Source organism: Camponotus vicinus, unplaced genomic scaffold (genome assembly GCF_025532165.1).
Source record: "Camponotus vicinus isolate PSW18456_S1 unplaced genomic scaffold, iyCamVici1.0 SCAF_1, whole genome shotgun sequence".
NCBI classification, from domain to species: domain Eukaryota; kingdom Metazoa; phylum Arthropoda; class Insecta; order Hymenoptera; family Formicidae; genus Camponotus; species Camponotus vicinus.
Window position 1 is genome coordinate 6,003,100 of NW_028141945.1, and position 15,429 is coordinate 6,018,528.

The 15,429-nt window shown below is 33.1% G+C and overlaps 1 protein-coding gene, 3 long non-coding RNA genes and 1 pseudogene across 5 annotated transcripts; 2 read left to right on the plus strand and 3 right to left on the minus strand.

Moving 5' to 3' along the window:
* Window positions 1–958: 958 nt before the first annotated feature.
* On the minus strand, window positions 959–3,307 carry LOC145970947 (uncharacterized). Its single transcript, XR_014438687.1, has 3 exons — window positions 2,883–3,307; window positions 1,850–1,959; window positions 959–1,735 (listed from the first exon to the last, which is right to left on the minus strand). It is a non-coding gene; the product is annotated as an uncharacterized LOC145970947 (long non-coding RNA).
* Window positions 3,308–4,080: 773 nt separating this feature from the next.
* Window positions 4,081–6,223, minus strand: LOC145976112 (uncharacterized). The gene is made up of 3 exons (XM_083107089.1): window positions 5,537–6,223; window positions 4,896–5,367; window positions 4,081–4,616 (listed from the first exon to the last, which is right to left on the minus strand). Exons 1-3 carry the CDS (start codon window positions 6,221–6,223, stop codon window positions 4,081–4,083), a joined length of 1,695 nt encoding a protein of 564 aa, XP_082963215.1.
* A 1,069-nt stretch (window positions 6,224–7,292) lies between these two features.
* LOC145967329 (uncharacterized) lies at window positions 7,293–8,041 on the minus strand. Its single transcript, XR_014437348.1, has 3 exons — window positions 7,882–8,041; window positions 7,673–7,798; window positions 7,293–7,403 (listed from the first exon to the last, which is right to left on the minus strand). It is a non-coding gene; the product is annotated as an uncharacterized LOC145967329 (long non-coding RNA).
* Window positions 8,042–8,286: 245 nt separating this feature from the next.
* Window positions 8,287–15,149, plus strand: LOC145976122 (uncharacterized; annotated as a pseudogene). The gene is made up of 6 exons (XR_014440190.1): window positions 8,287–8,428; window positions 13,091–13,273; window positions 13,462–13,600; window positions 13,679–13,862; window positions 14,355–14,480; window positions 14,574–15,149. The product of XR_014440190.1 is annotated as an uncharacterized LOC145976122 (transcript).
* On the plus strand, window positions 10,162–10,739 carry LOC145974089 (uncharacterized). Its single transcript, XR_014439627.1, has 2 exons — window positions 10,162–10,236; window positions 10,510–10,739. It is a non-coding gene; the product is annotated as an uncharacterized LOC145974089 (long non-coding RNA).
* Window positions 15,150–15,429: the final 280 nt, after the last annotated feature.

The window sequence follows — 15,429 nt, forward strand, 5'->3', positions numbered from 1 at the left end:
TAAAATTGATAAATACATATTTTAATAATTTTATATAATATTATAATTACTCCGAAATAATATAAAAATGAAAAACAGACAATAAGATAAAGATGAAATAAAATTGATAAATACATATTTTGAATGCTAGAAACTGATGTAAATATTTTTCTATCACGATATAACTATCATAATCGTCACAATATTGTACGTTAAATTAAGATATAAAGTCGACCACTAGATGATCTTTTTCTTTCTCAACGGAGGGTTATATCTTCTCATATCAACCAATTCGTTATATTGATTTATGATTCGATCGAGCAAGAGAGAAATACTTTCCTCTTCTACATTTGCGCTGAGTTTACTCCAGACCAGAGATCGTTCGTTCAATTCTCTCGGCGCTGTACTGAATATCTAAGCAACGGTTTCGATGCACGAGGCTTATGTATACTTTATGACTTCATCGGCAACCGCACTGGCGATGAAAGCATCCATCGTATTACCGCAATAATGATATATCTTGAATAATGAATACCTTGCTGATTATAATGTAATATATTTTTTATATATTTTTTAAATTTAAAACACTATTTTTCTAAGGAAAAATTAAGAACCGAGGAATCTAAAGAGAGATTTTAAAGAGAATAATAATGTCTGCCACGTCATAAAGATGCAGTATAATAATGTGCAATTTAATTAATAAATTTATTAGACGCTTAAAATTAATATTCTGTAAATATTCAAATCACAAGAACAAATCTCATAAATTTTATCATGATATAAAATTGTATTCTATTATATTATACTTTTTGTAAATTATATTTTTATAAATATATAGTTATATTTTAGGGCGTACAGTATTTCAAAGCATTCAAAAAGATTGTCATTTATTTTGTGTGTGTATAACATATATATATATATATATATATATATATATATATATATATATGTATATATATGTATATATGTATGTATGTATGTATGTATGTATGTATATAAGTATTGATTGCACATCTGCAGCCGTCACGTGATATATAGAATAACATCAATGTCACATAACCGTTTAAAATAAAGCATTGCTTTTCCAAAAGTCGGTAATTTATCGATGGCATTCATCTTCAGTATGCATCAGTTCTATAAAAATTGATTGGCGTTCATTATTCTAAAGCAAATTGCATTGCCACAATACAACGGTGAAACAGGAAAATTTTATAGGACGTTTATTCAACATTACCATATATATTGAAAAGATATAGCGATGCCGGAAGTTTGTATAAAATGAAGCGCATTACTTTAGGAGCGCCATCGGAATATAAATCAAAAACGTAATTCGTTAAACAGAGAATGAGTGCGACGCACAATTATCGCTAGGGAAGACGCGTGTGTTTTACGTAAAAAGAGATAAAATCTCCGAATTTACATTATATACATCGCATTCATTATTCGTTGTATTAATCAGGCCGTAAACGTGAGCGTGCTATGTGGAAAGGCCGACCGGACACGGAACTTGAAATTCGCGCAGACCATCTCCTGTGTTTTCGCGGTTTCTCCTTCCGTTTCTCGCCACCGTGTACCTTTAACATGTCATGAGGAAGTAGCGTTGCTCGCGTGCGGAGCAGCCCACGCCGCGAAGATGGTATCGTCCGCGTTGCAACAGATGGAGAAGAGCCAGCTGCGCATTCTCGGGAGAGTGATCGCGTGTCCCAGGCCGGGCGACGTATAAACTGCATTGCCGTGCGCACTTGACATGGCGCCGCTAAAAAATGTTGAACGGGGAAGATAAAGTTTTCAACCGAGGCTGGGCGAGGCAGCGACCGTGAAGATCTGGAATAGAAGTCGAGAGAATGCGTTACGTAGATAAGGCACTTACCGTATACATGCGCACGAAAGAATGGCAGAGAATGAAAAGGCGCCCTTCGTCTAATGAAACAATCTTGCTCGCACCGATGCAAACTAGATGGCAATTTCCTAATGTACTGACTGCTCCAAAGCAAAATGGAAAATCCGCGATGCAACGATGATATGTAGATGCGAGGATAATGAAAGTAAGATTATATTGACGTAATTAAACGCGCGCGCGCGCGCATTATGTTTTAGTTTATCAATTTATTTATCTGTTTTTAATTGTGAGTGATCATTTTGTTTTCTGTAAAATTACATGAAAAAATACGAACGAGAAACAAGGAATTATATAGAATGCAGAGAATGATAAATGGGAAATAAACAAATTGTATATTAATAAATGTAGATAAATTTCAAAAAATTGTTATTGTTACGTATTAATTTATATATGCAACTGTAAAATTACTGAATCAAATATCACGGAAGGATAATACACAAAACAAATACCATTGTTGTCAAGAATAGAATATTCTCTCTTGATGCATAACTAAAGATCGGTGAATTAATGTGCAACACGTACCGTGGCAAGCTATTGATCCGGGCGAACTTGTATAACGCGATAAAACCCGTAAAAGTTTCAGAAGCGGCGTCCTTCGATACGCAATATCGTGTTGAAAAGTAACTATAATTTCGATCATCCTCCGAATACAAGAAGCCTCTCGAGAGAAAAGAAGAGACCGCCAAAGTCTTCCATCAAATCGCGCGGCGGATCTCCCAAAGTTACCCGACGCGTCGAGCAAAGCAGAGGCGCGGAATAAAGCTCGCTCGCGTACCATTACACCGTTCCTTAGATATCGCCGGGCAGAAGATGAAACACTCGCATTATCTCGCGGAGGAGGGCGAACTTTAATATGAATTTTTGCTTCCGCTCCGACGACACACCACCGAATACCGGTGCGGTTTTCCCCGGTGATGATCATGGCAGCGGTAGTGGCGGCGGCGGTTGTGTAAGACGTAGAGCCCGTGATACGTAAGTAACTTGGTTATGAGCCATCCATTACCTTGCTCAACTCCAGCGGCGATCCTCTTCCTCCTCCGGTTGGTTGGCCCCGAGACTCTCCCGCTTCCGTCTTCCAACCCTCTCCTCCCCCCTACCGTCTTCCACCTTCCACCCCCGCCGACCGACCGGCATAACTCTGTCGCGCGACTCTCCTAAGTGCACCACCGCGAAAGTCCCGCGTGCGCTGTTTACGGAGTTACCCCCGGGCGGTGTCAAAGCGTCGGTCTCCGGCGCTTCTACGACTCCCTTGTCCAGTGGATAGTGTCAGAAACAAGCAGCCGTGTCGCCGGAGAATGCGCGACCGACTTGCAGCTCACCCTCTTGCCCGAGCTGTCACTCCGTTACATTCGCGTATATACGAAAAATGAGTCGACATTGCGCCCGTCACTTTTCCGAGGAAACTTGGCGCGCGCGCGCGCCCCTGAAAAATACCAGGAAACTTCTTTCGCGTTCCGATTGGATATTTCCGTCATCCGATATTTCCGTTTTTAGCGCCCGCGCACTCTTCGTACGTACCTTTTTCTTTGCATCTGTGATATGTTTACTGATAAAACAAAGCGAGTCTCTAGTCAGCGATAAAAGTCGAACTGGAAAAATTGGATGGCTTGGTAGGTTTAAATATTATACAATATGCGAGAAATTGTGAATTTATGATTGTTCATTCGGTTGTAAAACACATGCACATTTGGTACTATGTCTACTGCCTATGAAGAGCTTATTTATATAATATATTATATAAATAAATGGAAATTCGAGTAAAAGCATTAAGAGCTTAGTAATAGAACAAATCATCATGAACAAATTATATATTAATACTCGATAACTACATCAGTTAATCTAGAAATTAATAAAGCTATAACGGTAAATACATGACACGTATATATAAAATAATAAATTAAAAATAAAAATATGAAAATAAAAAATGATGATATCAAGTGCGGACGTTTCGGCTTGTTTTCAAGCCATCTTCAGCGCAATAATATTGTTAAATTACAGGCGAACGATTCGCAATGAGGTTATATGGAGCAGGTACTTAAAGATTAGTGAAATTTCCTCAATCTGTGTGAAACAATCGAAGGTGTTGTAGCCATTAGGCCAAAATTCAATCTGCGTATAATCTGTTGTCACAACAACGGTCGAACATTTAGTAACGAAGTATAGGGTGTTACAATATATTCATTTGTTTCTATGTATGACTTTCAAATTTTTGGTAGTTTATTTATCAAATCGTTATAAATAACCGGTAAGCATTCGGTGTCTGTCTGTAGGTTCAAGCTGTTTCTTTGTCTTTTGATGAAAAACATTTCAGAAATTAGTCTTTTGTTGTAACAAGTTTCTTTATCTAAAATTTTTACGTCATTCCATTGGAAATCATGATTATAATTTAACCTATGTTCTGTGATAACTGAACGTCTACTGGTATTGATATTTATGTTTTTTCTGTGTTCATTAACTCTTGTAATTAATTTTCTACCAGTCTGTCCGACGTACGATGAATCACAATCTTCGCAATCAATCTTATATATTAGATTCGTATTAGATTGTTTAGGAATGGTGTCCTTATGTGCTTTAACAATCAAATCCAGTTTGTTGAGGCTGGAGTAAGATAGCCTTGTGTTCGCATTTCCCAGAATGTTACCCAGTTTACTTGTTAAACGCGGCAAATAAGGGACCGTAAAATACGAAACAGGCTCACTCTCACCATGCAAGTCAATGGTAGAATTGTTAACAATCTCTAAATTATTTTTGGTATTATTAGATTTATGGAATAAATAAGAGAGTCTCTGGTTAATTGTGTCAAATATAAACTTTAGAGGGTAGCCATTATTAATCAAGGTATTAATGATTAAAATTATATTTTTCTGATGAAATTTCGGATGTGATAAAGTAAAGGCCCTATCTAATAGACAACACACAGTGCCTCTCTTTTGGCAATCAGGATGTATTGACAAAAAGTTTAAATATCTTCTAGAATATGTTGGCTTGTGGTACCAATCAAAAATCAGTTTTTTACCTTCACGTGTGATGGCAACTTCTAGAAAACTAATGGTATTGTTGTTCTCTAATTCAATGGTGAACTGTAGTCTAGAATTTATAGAGTTGAAGGTGTTTGAAATATCGTCAACTCTCTTGGTTGGAACCGCCGTGATGATATCGTCCACGAATCTGAAGTAAAAGGGCAATCTGCAATCAATGGCACCAAGAGCTCTGGTCTCAATATCCTGCATCACAATATCTGCTATGATGGGAGATAATGGGGAACCCATAGGAGTACCCATAGGAGTATGTAATTGAAGATATATTCTACCATTAAAAATAAAATAAGTGGATCTCATAACTAATTTCACCGCCGTTAAAAATTCTGACTTAGGAAGATCTGTTTTACCTGCAATGTAGTTCCATCTATTAGACATACAATCGATAGCGAGTTCGATAGGAATATTTGTGAACAATGACATCAAGAGAAATAAGCCTATATCCATTTTCTAAATAAGTATTCTGCAATTTGTCTACCAATGTAAAGCTGTCTTTAATATAACTGTGAGCAAGTGGGAAGCTTTTTAACATAATTTTATGTAAATAAGCAGCCAAACCGTACAAAGGCGTATTTACTGAGGAAACGATAATTCTAAAAGGGCAATTAGGTTTATGTACTTTCGGTAAACCATAAGCCCTTGGTAAGGAACCTTCACTATATGATAATGATCGATGAGTGGACTGTGTAATGTACCCATTGTTTTTCCATCTCTTGAGTAAGTCTTTTAGATTGGACATTAGTTTATTTATGGGATTTTTGTTTATTAACACATAAGTCTCCTCATCACATAGAAGTTCCTCTACTTTTTGAATGTATATGTCCCTATCAAGCGCCACTGTGATATTACCTTTGTCTGCTCGTGTAATAATTAAATTTTGATTCATCTTGAGAAAACTTTTTGTGAGGTCATTAAGCCGAAGTAAATTTCTGTAAGTATTAAAATGTGGATATCGATAAGTTCGTAGCGAATTGACGATACCAGTCGACCTATTTCGAATGTCAACCCGTTTAGCAGTTGGGAGTTTTCTCAGATTATTCTCATAGTTAATGACAAATTTAGTAGCTAACTCGGTCACACTGGTAACCGGCAGACTAAAATTATCACCTAGTTGTAATAAACTTATGATGTTATCTGGGATAGTGGTGGAAGACAAATTGATAAACCACTTGTCGTTCAAACGTGAGGTATTATATTCAGTATTGATAAACATAGAAGATTTTATATCCACAACAATGTTGTCTCTAACTTGATTAGTATTATTCTGATCAGTAAATCCATTTTCAACATCAAAAGTATTCATCATATTTGGGCATCTCGTATAGCGAATCGGCTTAATTTTTTGTTTGTTAGATTCATTCCTAATAATCGATTCAAATTTTCTGTCAAACATCATATGTGTCTTGCGATAAAATGAAAACAAAGGGCCGCTTTGTCGGTTGAAAAACGAGTTACAAACAACGTCAGAAATGTTATGGATTAATTGTTTGGTAATATTGTAAACTTGATTGTAATTGAATTTGATTCTATAAGAATCATTTGGTTCTATAAGAATCATTGATTTCTAGCTTTAGTAATTTTTTTAAAAATTTCATCTTAATATGTTTAAAGTCATACACAGATTTACAACCATAGAAATTAACATTAAAGTTATTAAGATACTTGCCAAAATGTGCAGGAAACACTTGGTGGTTTTGGCATTTGCGCAGAAATTTAACTCTTAATTTGTTAATTATAATATTCTTTCGAGTCTTGATCCATAATTTAAATAGTCTAACAGGATTAGTACCATATTGCAGCTTAATATAATTAAAAAATGAATTTTCAAGATAACGCATTTTTTCAGCCTAGCGTATAAAATAATTGTAATTAATCAGCTCACTATAAAAAAATAAATGGAAATACGAGTAAAGGCATTAAGAGCTTAGTAATAGAACAAATCATCATGAACAAATTATATATTAATACTCGATAACTACATCAGTTAATCTAGAAATTAATAAAGCTATAACGGTAAATACATGACACGTATATATAAAATAATAAATTAAAAATAAAAATATGAAAATAAAAAATGATGATATCAAGTGCGGACGTTTCGGCTTGTTTTCAAGCGATCTTCAGCGCAATAATATTGTTAAATTTAAGTTAAATTACAGGCGAACGATTCGCAATGAGGAAATATATATATTTTTTTATATATTTTTTTTATATATTTTTTTATATATTTTTTTATTTTTTTATAGTGAGCTGATTAATTACAATTATATTATATAAACATGTTGAATAAACAAAGGATTAAACGCAAATACATATTTTATGTAATATCTGTAATAACATCTAATGTACAATCAAAAACTATTTTTAACGTTCTAGATGATAGTTGGAATAGAGAAATATCCATATTACATCTTTGGCAAATCAAATTCAGTAGATTTATTTTTCCTTTTTCCGTGGAGTTTCAGGTTTATGTTTAAATTTAGGCACTGTAACTTATATATATTCATATATATATGCGAATATGACGTCTGCTGTAATAACAACTAGGATTTTAATACAAATGTAGGTTAGTTTCAGTATGTTATAAGTCAGGTTATAAGTCAAGTATATAATCCACGGATTATAAAAAAGCAAATTTACAATCATTCGTGTAAAATTATCGCTGAAAAAATATACAAAATCATATATATTAATGTATAAACTTATGAATAAGTTATAAATCTTAAAATAGCCACACACATATCTTTAAACTTACAAGAGACTTTGAGGTACAGATACTTTCTCTGCTCTTACATTTTTGTATCCTTCTTTGGCAAATGATACAAAGGAATTAATATCATATCTTCCTATATCATAACGATACATTTTGCCATGTCTGAAACTGTACAAATTAATGTGTTAATATCAGGCTATTTCTTTTAATTTGCATCTATCTCTTTTACACACACGCTCACACATGCTCACATATATATTTATAATATTGTTGCGTCCCTGTTGTGTTCCTTCCCTGCGGATTACTTGGTCACCCGTGACGTTCGGTAGAAGATCGTCTTCGAGCGCGTTGCCAAGAAGAATGTTGACAAGACGAATGACAGTCGAGTCGTTTCCGAGCTGTCAAGCCGCGCGGACGCGTTTTACATTCGGTGTTGTATTTCCGTGTTAAATTTTGTTACATTCTGTGTTCCCCTGTGTTCATTAAAGTTCTTGTGTTCTTTCATTAATCGAGTTCTTATTTACGAGTGCGCGAGCGAGTACGCGGGCGAATACGCGAGTGCTGATCGTTGCGTCGCGCGATTCGAGAGATATCGTTCCGCGGGCGGAACAATATTATAAATATTATTTATAACATACTGATTTTTATATCTAAACTTACAATATAAATTGCGGAATATCGTAAACATTGAATCTCCTGGCTGTGGAAACCCTAGTTGTGGATTTATCAATAAGTGCTACATTTACTCTCTGCTTGAGCTTTGCACCGACTGTTTCCCATCTTGTGACCATATCCAAGGTTTGCATACATTCTGTCCAGATTGTACAGTCTGTTCTGTAACTGATATTGGACGCAATTATAATGGATTGTCATTATTTATAAGAGAATTATTAAATCACAAGTAGAATTAAGACTTACAACATAACAAACCAATCACCAGTTGTAGCACCGCTACTTGCTTGTGTTAAATGCTCAAATGTATCATCTGTAAGTTTCATTACTGCAGAAACTTTATTTTCCGTGAACATAGTTAAAATTTCTTCATCGTTTAAAGGTCTTAGAAAAGAAAAATACAACATAAATCCATAGTACAAATATAAATTTATAAGCACACATAATGGAAATATATTTAGTGATATCACAATGTATATGAAATGATGGAACAATGTATTGTCATGAAACAATTAAAAATAATCAAAATATGTTATATGTATAATTTATATTCCTTGTCAAATCCATACCATCATACAGTAGAGGAAGTCCACGTCAGAAAAACGATATGACTGGTGCTTTATCAGTATACAATTGAAATAATTGACTATCCACAGCTTTTAAAATCCTTGCAGACAAAGAATCAACTAAATCCTCGCGCACTTGAATCAGTTCATTCTCATAGTTTTCACATTTGGGGCAATCTTTTCTTGCTACATGAATAGAAATGAAACCATTAGTAATTATACGATATTATATAATAATATAAAGAATGAAAATTATGACTTTCTGCTATTTTACATTATTAAAAATTTATTGAAAGAAAAATGAAAACATGAAATTTATGACTAATGTCTATAAAAATAGTCAAAATAACATTATATACCTTATTGGGAAATTAATTATTGCAAAATTCTAGAATTATTGCCTAAAATAAACTGTAAAAACCAAAATTAAAGGAAGGATAAAACCATTAAAGAATCTCAAATTAATTTTTAATATAAAATATATATATATGTAAATAATAAATTATATATAATTAATATGTAATATCTCTCAATGTATGTTTATTGATTTATAATATAATTTCCTTTTATTCCTTCGTTCCTCTTTGGAAAATACTCTACATCAGTGCTGGGATTTACTTGTAACTTTCGGCCAGATTTCTCACCTTAAGCACACACAATTGTAATGTGACAATTTATCTATTTCTCTTTATTGTTTATTAATAATAAAAATAATTATTCTATTATTAATTACGTATATGTTCTGTAACAATTTAAAATATTTGTGTTTTGAAACGTAATTACAATAAAGAGAACTAAGATAGATAGATTGCCACATTACATTTGTGACGCGCACGTTCCTGAGCGCTCCTTAGTTACGAGTGGCGCGAGCGGTAAGAGGGGAACAGTAGTCGTAGAGCCCCTTGCACAATGCTAGGCAACAGGCAATAAGAACAGAAATAGTATCTATTCTCTGCTCCTATTGGCGAATATTTTCTATTCCGCGTATTTATTGGTGAATAGTTTCTATTCCTTATTTCTATTGCCTGTTGCCTAGCATTGTGCAAGGGGCTTAACCCATTCAGACCCTATGTACATAATTATGCACAAAAACTTTAAAATCATGTGAAATAGTTATTTTTTAGAATTAGTTTCCCTGCGATCTTTCGGTGGACTTGGAAACTAGGCCTATGTTCCAAAATTCACTGCCAGCGCTGAAAATATATAATATACGTAACGTGAACTATAGATTTTCAGCGCTGGCAGTGAATTTTGGAACACGCCCTAATTCCTAACAGTTATAAATCATAAAAGTGGTGCCATCTATGTTTGAAAATGAGCTACAACGGAAATTCAAAACACTGTTTGAGTGATCGAAGATGGACACAAGTAAGTACTTTTTAAATTACTATTTTAGTTGGGTTTTAGGCTGTTTTAATTTAAGAAAACTTTATAAATATTGAATAATACAATCAAACGTCGTGTTCATAACAAAATAAAGTCACTAGTTCTATTGAATAATATTAGTAGAGGTGTTTTAATTTTCATGTGCATAATTCTGCACACTCGGACCGAGTGTAAGCTAAATCATGCTATAACGGTTACTCATTGAATTTTTTTTTTAATTTTTAAGAAATATTTTTTTATTTCTTTTGTTTTTAGCAAAAATTTATGATCCTGAAAAGGAAGGAGACGTTGAAGAAATTTTAAAACTTTTGCAAGAAAATGATTCAGATGTAAATTTGAATGATGGTGAGGAGGAGGATAATTTTGTTTCAACACATAAATTTCCTGTAAGAGTCGGAGCAGACATCATTGGCCAAATACTTGTATTAACGATGACGATGATAATTATATACGTGAAGATGATAATTATGAGGAACAGCAAATAACGGAGAAAAGCAAGATCAAATGGCGGCGGCGAGATTTCGAGAATATTTTGAATATTTTCCAAAAACCAGATGATGATTTTACCGGCCCATTAAAAAATCCTTTAGAATATTTTTATAAATATTTAGGAGAGGACATTTTTGAAGATTTTGCTAAATATACCAATATATATGCTCTGCAAAAAAAATCAAAACGTCAAAGAAACAAATGCAGACGAAATAAAAACACTGATTGGATTGCATATAGCAATTGGGACACTTAAATTGCCGAGAATTCGTATGTATTGGGATAGGTCTCTTGCAATTCATCTTTTTACAGAAAATATGTCTAGAAACAGATTTTTTCAACTGAGGTCTAATCTTCATATTGTAAACAATCTAGAATTGACATCAGAAGATAGGATGTGCAAGGTTCGACCTCTTTACAACTCCATTAGAAAGCGATGCCTCGAGCTAGAAAAAGAAGAAAATTTGTCCATAGACGAACAAATTGTACCATTTCGAGGGCAATTATCTATCAAACAATATGTCAAAGGTAAGCCGACACCTTGGGGCGTTAAAATATTTGTTCTTTGTGGTGCTTCAGGTCAAATGTATGACTTCGTAATTTACCAAGGTTCCCAAACTAATCTGAACAATGATAATATAAAAAAATACGGTTTCGGTGCAGCAGTGATATTAGACCTTTCTCAAACCATACTAAATATTGGACATAAACTTTATTATGACAATTACTTTTCTAACTACAATTTGCTCCAAATATTAAAAAGAAAAAATATATCTGCGGCGGGAACCGTAAGAGTAAACAGATTTTCTAATCCCCCGCTTCTTTCGGATAAGGAAATGAAAAAAAGAGGCAGAGGAGCTGTTGATGAAATCGTTAGTTGTGATGGGGAAGTAGTTGTTGTAAAATGGATGGATTATAATCGATCAGTGACCCTGGCTTCCAATTTTGTAGGACAAGGTAGTATGGATAATGTACAGAGATGGGACAAAATTTTGAAAAGATATATAACTGTTGCTCGACCCGAAATAGTGAAGCTTTATAATAAAAATATGGGTGGAGTTGATTTGTTGGATCAGATGTTGGCAAATTATAGAATTTACATCAGATCCAAAAAATGGACTTTACGTATGATTTTTCACGCCATTGATCTCGCTATGGTAAATAGCTGGTTTGAATACAAAAAAGAGTATAAAAAGCTAAATATAGCGAAAAACGACCAGTTGGATTTATTCCACTACCGCATGAGACTAACGGAGGCACTAATAAAGGCTAATAAAAAGTCATAAAAAGGAAACCTGGCCGACCAAGTGAATCCAGTATTCGTGAAAATAAGAAAAAGAAGAGCAGGCAAAGTGATGAAGTCAAACCACTACCGGAAGTGCAATACGATAGGCTAGACCATATGCCCTTTTTTAGACAACGGTAAAGAGGGAAAACGTTGTAAATATAATAATTGCAATCAGAAAACACATTTTTATTGCGACAAATGCAACATACATTTATCCCTAAAAAAAGATAGAAATTGTTTTGTTGCTTTCCACAGGAAATGATTGTACTTTTTATGTAATTTTTTAATAAATAAATTTAATAATTTTTTTCAAGTCACATTATATTTTTACACATTATATTTTTTCTTGTTCAATTTTCCTTTTTTTATATAAAATAATTATTTCTTGACTTTTTTTTAAATAACTGAGTTTTCATTTTTACAACGCTTGAAACCCAATGTGCATAATTATGTCCACGCCGGAAAACCGGGAAAATTCATTATTTAAAAAAAAAATATATATATATCTCGTCGTTTTAAACCTTTAGCATCAATAAAAATTAATTCAATAATTTTTTACATTACCAGAAAAAATTCAGGTCTGAATGGGTTAAGCTGAGAAATCTGGCCGAAAGTTGCAAGTAAATCCCAGCACTGATGTACAGTATTTTCCAAAGAGGAACGAAAGAATAAAAGGAAATTATATTATAAATCAATAAACATACATTGAGAGATATTACATATTAATTATATATAATTTATTATTTACATATATATATGGTATATATTTTATATTAAAAATTAATTTGAGATTCTTTAATGGTTTTTTCCTTCCTTTAATTTTGGTTTTTACAGTTTATTTTAGGCAATAATTCTAGAATTTTGCAATAATTAATTTCCCAATAAGGTATATAATGTTATTTTGACTATTTTTATAGACATTAGTCATAAATTTCATGTTTTCATTTTTCTTTCAATAAATTTTTAATAATGTAAAATAGCAGAAAGTCATAATTTTCATTCTTTATATTATTATATAATATCGTATAATTACTAATGGTTTCATTTCTATTCATGTAGCAAGAAAAGATTGCCCCAAATGTGAAAACTATGAGAATGAACTGATTCAAGTGCGCGAGGATTTAGTTGATTCTTTGTCTGCAAGGATTTTAAAAGCTGTGGATAGTCAATTATTTCAATTGTATACTGATAAAGCACCAGTCATATCGTTTTTCTGACGTGGACTTCCTCTACTGTATGATGGTATGGATTTGACAAGGAATATAAATTATACATATAACATATTTTGATTATTTTTAATTGTTTCATGACAATACATTGTTCCATCATTTCATATACATTGTGATATCACTAAATATATTTCCATTTTAAATGTGTGCTTATAAATTTATAGTTGTACTATGGATTTATGTTGTATTTTTCTTTTCTAGGACCTTTAAACGATGAAGAAATTTTAGCTATGTTCACGGAAAATAAAGTTTCTGCAGTAATGAAACTTACAGATGATACATTTGAGCATTTAACACAAGCAAGTAGCGGTGCTACAACTGGTGATTGGTTTGTTATGTTGTAAGTCTTAATTCTACTTGTGATTTAATAATTCTCTTATAAATAATGACAATCCATTATAATTGCATCCAATATCAGTTACAGAACAGACTGTACAATCTGGACAGAATGTATGCAAACCTTGGATATGGTCACAAGATGGGAAACAGTCGGTGCAAAGCTCAAGCAGAGAGTAAATGTAGCACTTATTGATAAATCCACAACTGTGTGGGGTTTCCACAGCCAGGAGATTCAATGTTTACGATATTCCGCAATTTATATTGTAAGTTTAGATATAAAAATCAGTATGTTATAAATAATATTTATAATATTGTTGCGCCCGCGGAACGATGTCTCTCGAATCGCGCGACGCAACGATCAGCACTCGCGTATTCGCCCGCGTACTCGCTCGCGCACTCGTAAATAAGAACTCTATTAATGAAAGAACACAAGAACTTTAATGAACACAGGGGAACACAGAATGTAACAAAATTTAACACGGAAATACAACACCGAATGTAAAACGCGTCCGCGCGGCTTGACAGCTCGGAAACGACTCGACTGTCATTCGTCTTGTCAACATTCTTCTTGGCAACGCGCTCGAAGACGGTCTTCTGCCGAACGTCACGGGTGACCAAGTAATCCGCAGGGAAGGAACACAACAGGGACGCAACAATATTATAAATATATATGTGAGCATGTGTGAGCGTGTGTGTAAAAGAGATAGATGCAAATTAAAAGAAATAGCCTTATATTAACACATTAATTTGTACAGTTTCAGACATGGCAAAATGTATCGTTATGATATAGGAAGATATGATATTAATTCCTTTGTATCATTTGCCAAAGAAGGGTACAAAAATGTAAGAGCAGAGAAAGTACCTGTACCTCAAAGTCTCTTGTAAGTTTAAAGATATGTGTGTGGCTATTTTAAGATTTATAACTTATTCATAAGTTTATACATTAATGTGTATAATTTTGTATATTTTTTCAGCGATAATTTTACACAAATGATTGCAAATTTGCTTCATGATAATCCGTGGATACTGAAACTAACCAGCATTTGTATTGGAATACTAGTTGTTATTACAGCAGTGTCTAAATTTAAACATAATCCTGAAACTCCACAGAAAAAGGAAAAATAAATCTACTGAATTTGATTTGCCAAAGATGTCATATGGATATTTCTCTATTCCAACTATCATCTAGAACGTTAAAAATAGTTTTTGATTGTACATTAGATGTTATTACAGATATTACATAAAATACATATTTAAAGTTAAACATGCCGCATAGCGTATGTTATCGCTACGGTTGATTGTTGGCGTACAATTTCTCAAATGGGAAATGTTGATCGAATATTGTAACAATGACGTTAAAGATGCAGTTATTAATACAATCGTTGTCTTAATGCATATAATGAAACAAGCACAATTACGGCGAATAATTAGTACAATGACTAGTGCAACATTTTTAAGCAACTGATTGGCACATCATAGCATTTCAATTTTTTGAAACTATTATATAATTCATGTTTTAAATATTTTATTGTAACATGTCAGTGCTTTTTGTTTAGAGAAAAAGAAATAAAATCCTTATATTAGAGAATAATATTAACAGGAGCACATTGGTAAAAATTTATTTAAATTAATGAAATCATTATTGATGAATCACCATTGAAAATCAACATTTATCGGCATCTATTAACATTGGACAAACTGAGTCCGTCTTTTTAATTGCGAGTAAATTCTTCCGAGTTTTCAGAATGGAAAGAGTGGCTTTCAACTACGACGGTCGAGTTATCTACATCTTACGAGAACTCCTCATAATTACTCCACGAAAACGTTTGT

What these genes read in the sequence shown, in the direction of transcription:
- LOC145976112 (XM_083107089.1), bottom strand. Translation starts at nt 6,223, where the DNA reads ATGATGAATACTTTTGATGTTGAAAATGGATTTACTGATCAGAATAAT. An exon ending in GGGCTTATGGTTTACCGAAA is followed by an intron (nt 5,368 to 5,536) that starts GTACATAAACCT and finishes ATACTTATTTAG; the next exon opens with AAAATGGATATAGGCTTATT. An exon ending in AGTTGCCATCACACGTGAAG is followed by an intron (nt 4,617 to 4,895) that starts GTAAAAAACTGA and finishes AAAATAATTTAG; the next exon opens with AGATTGTTAACAATTCTACC.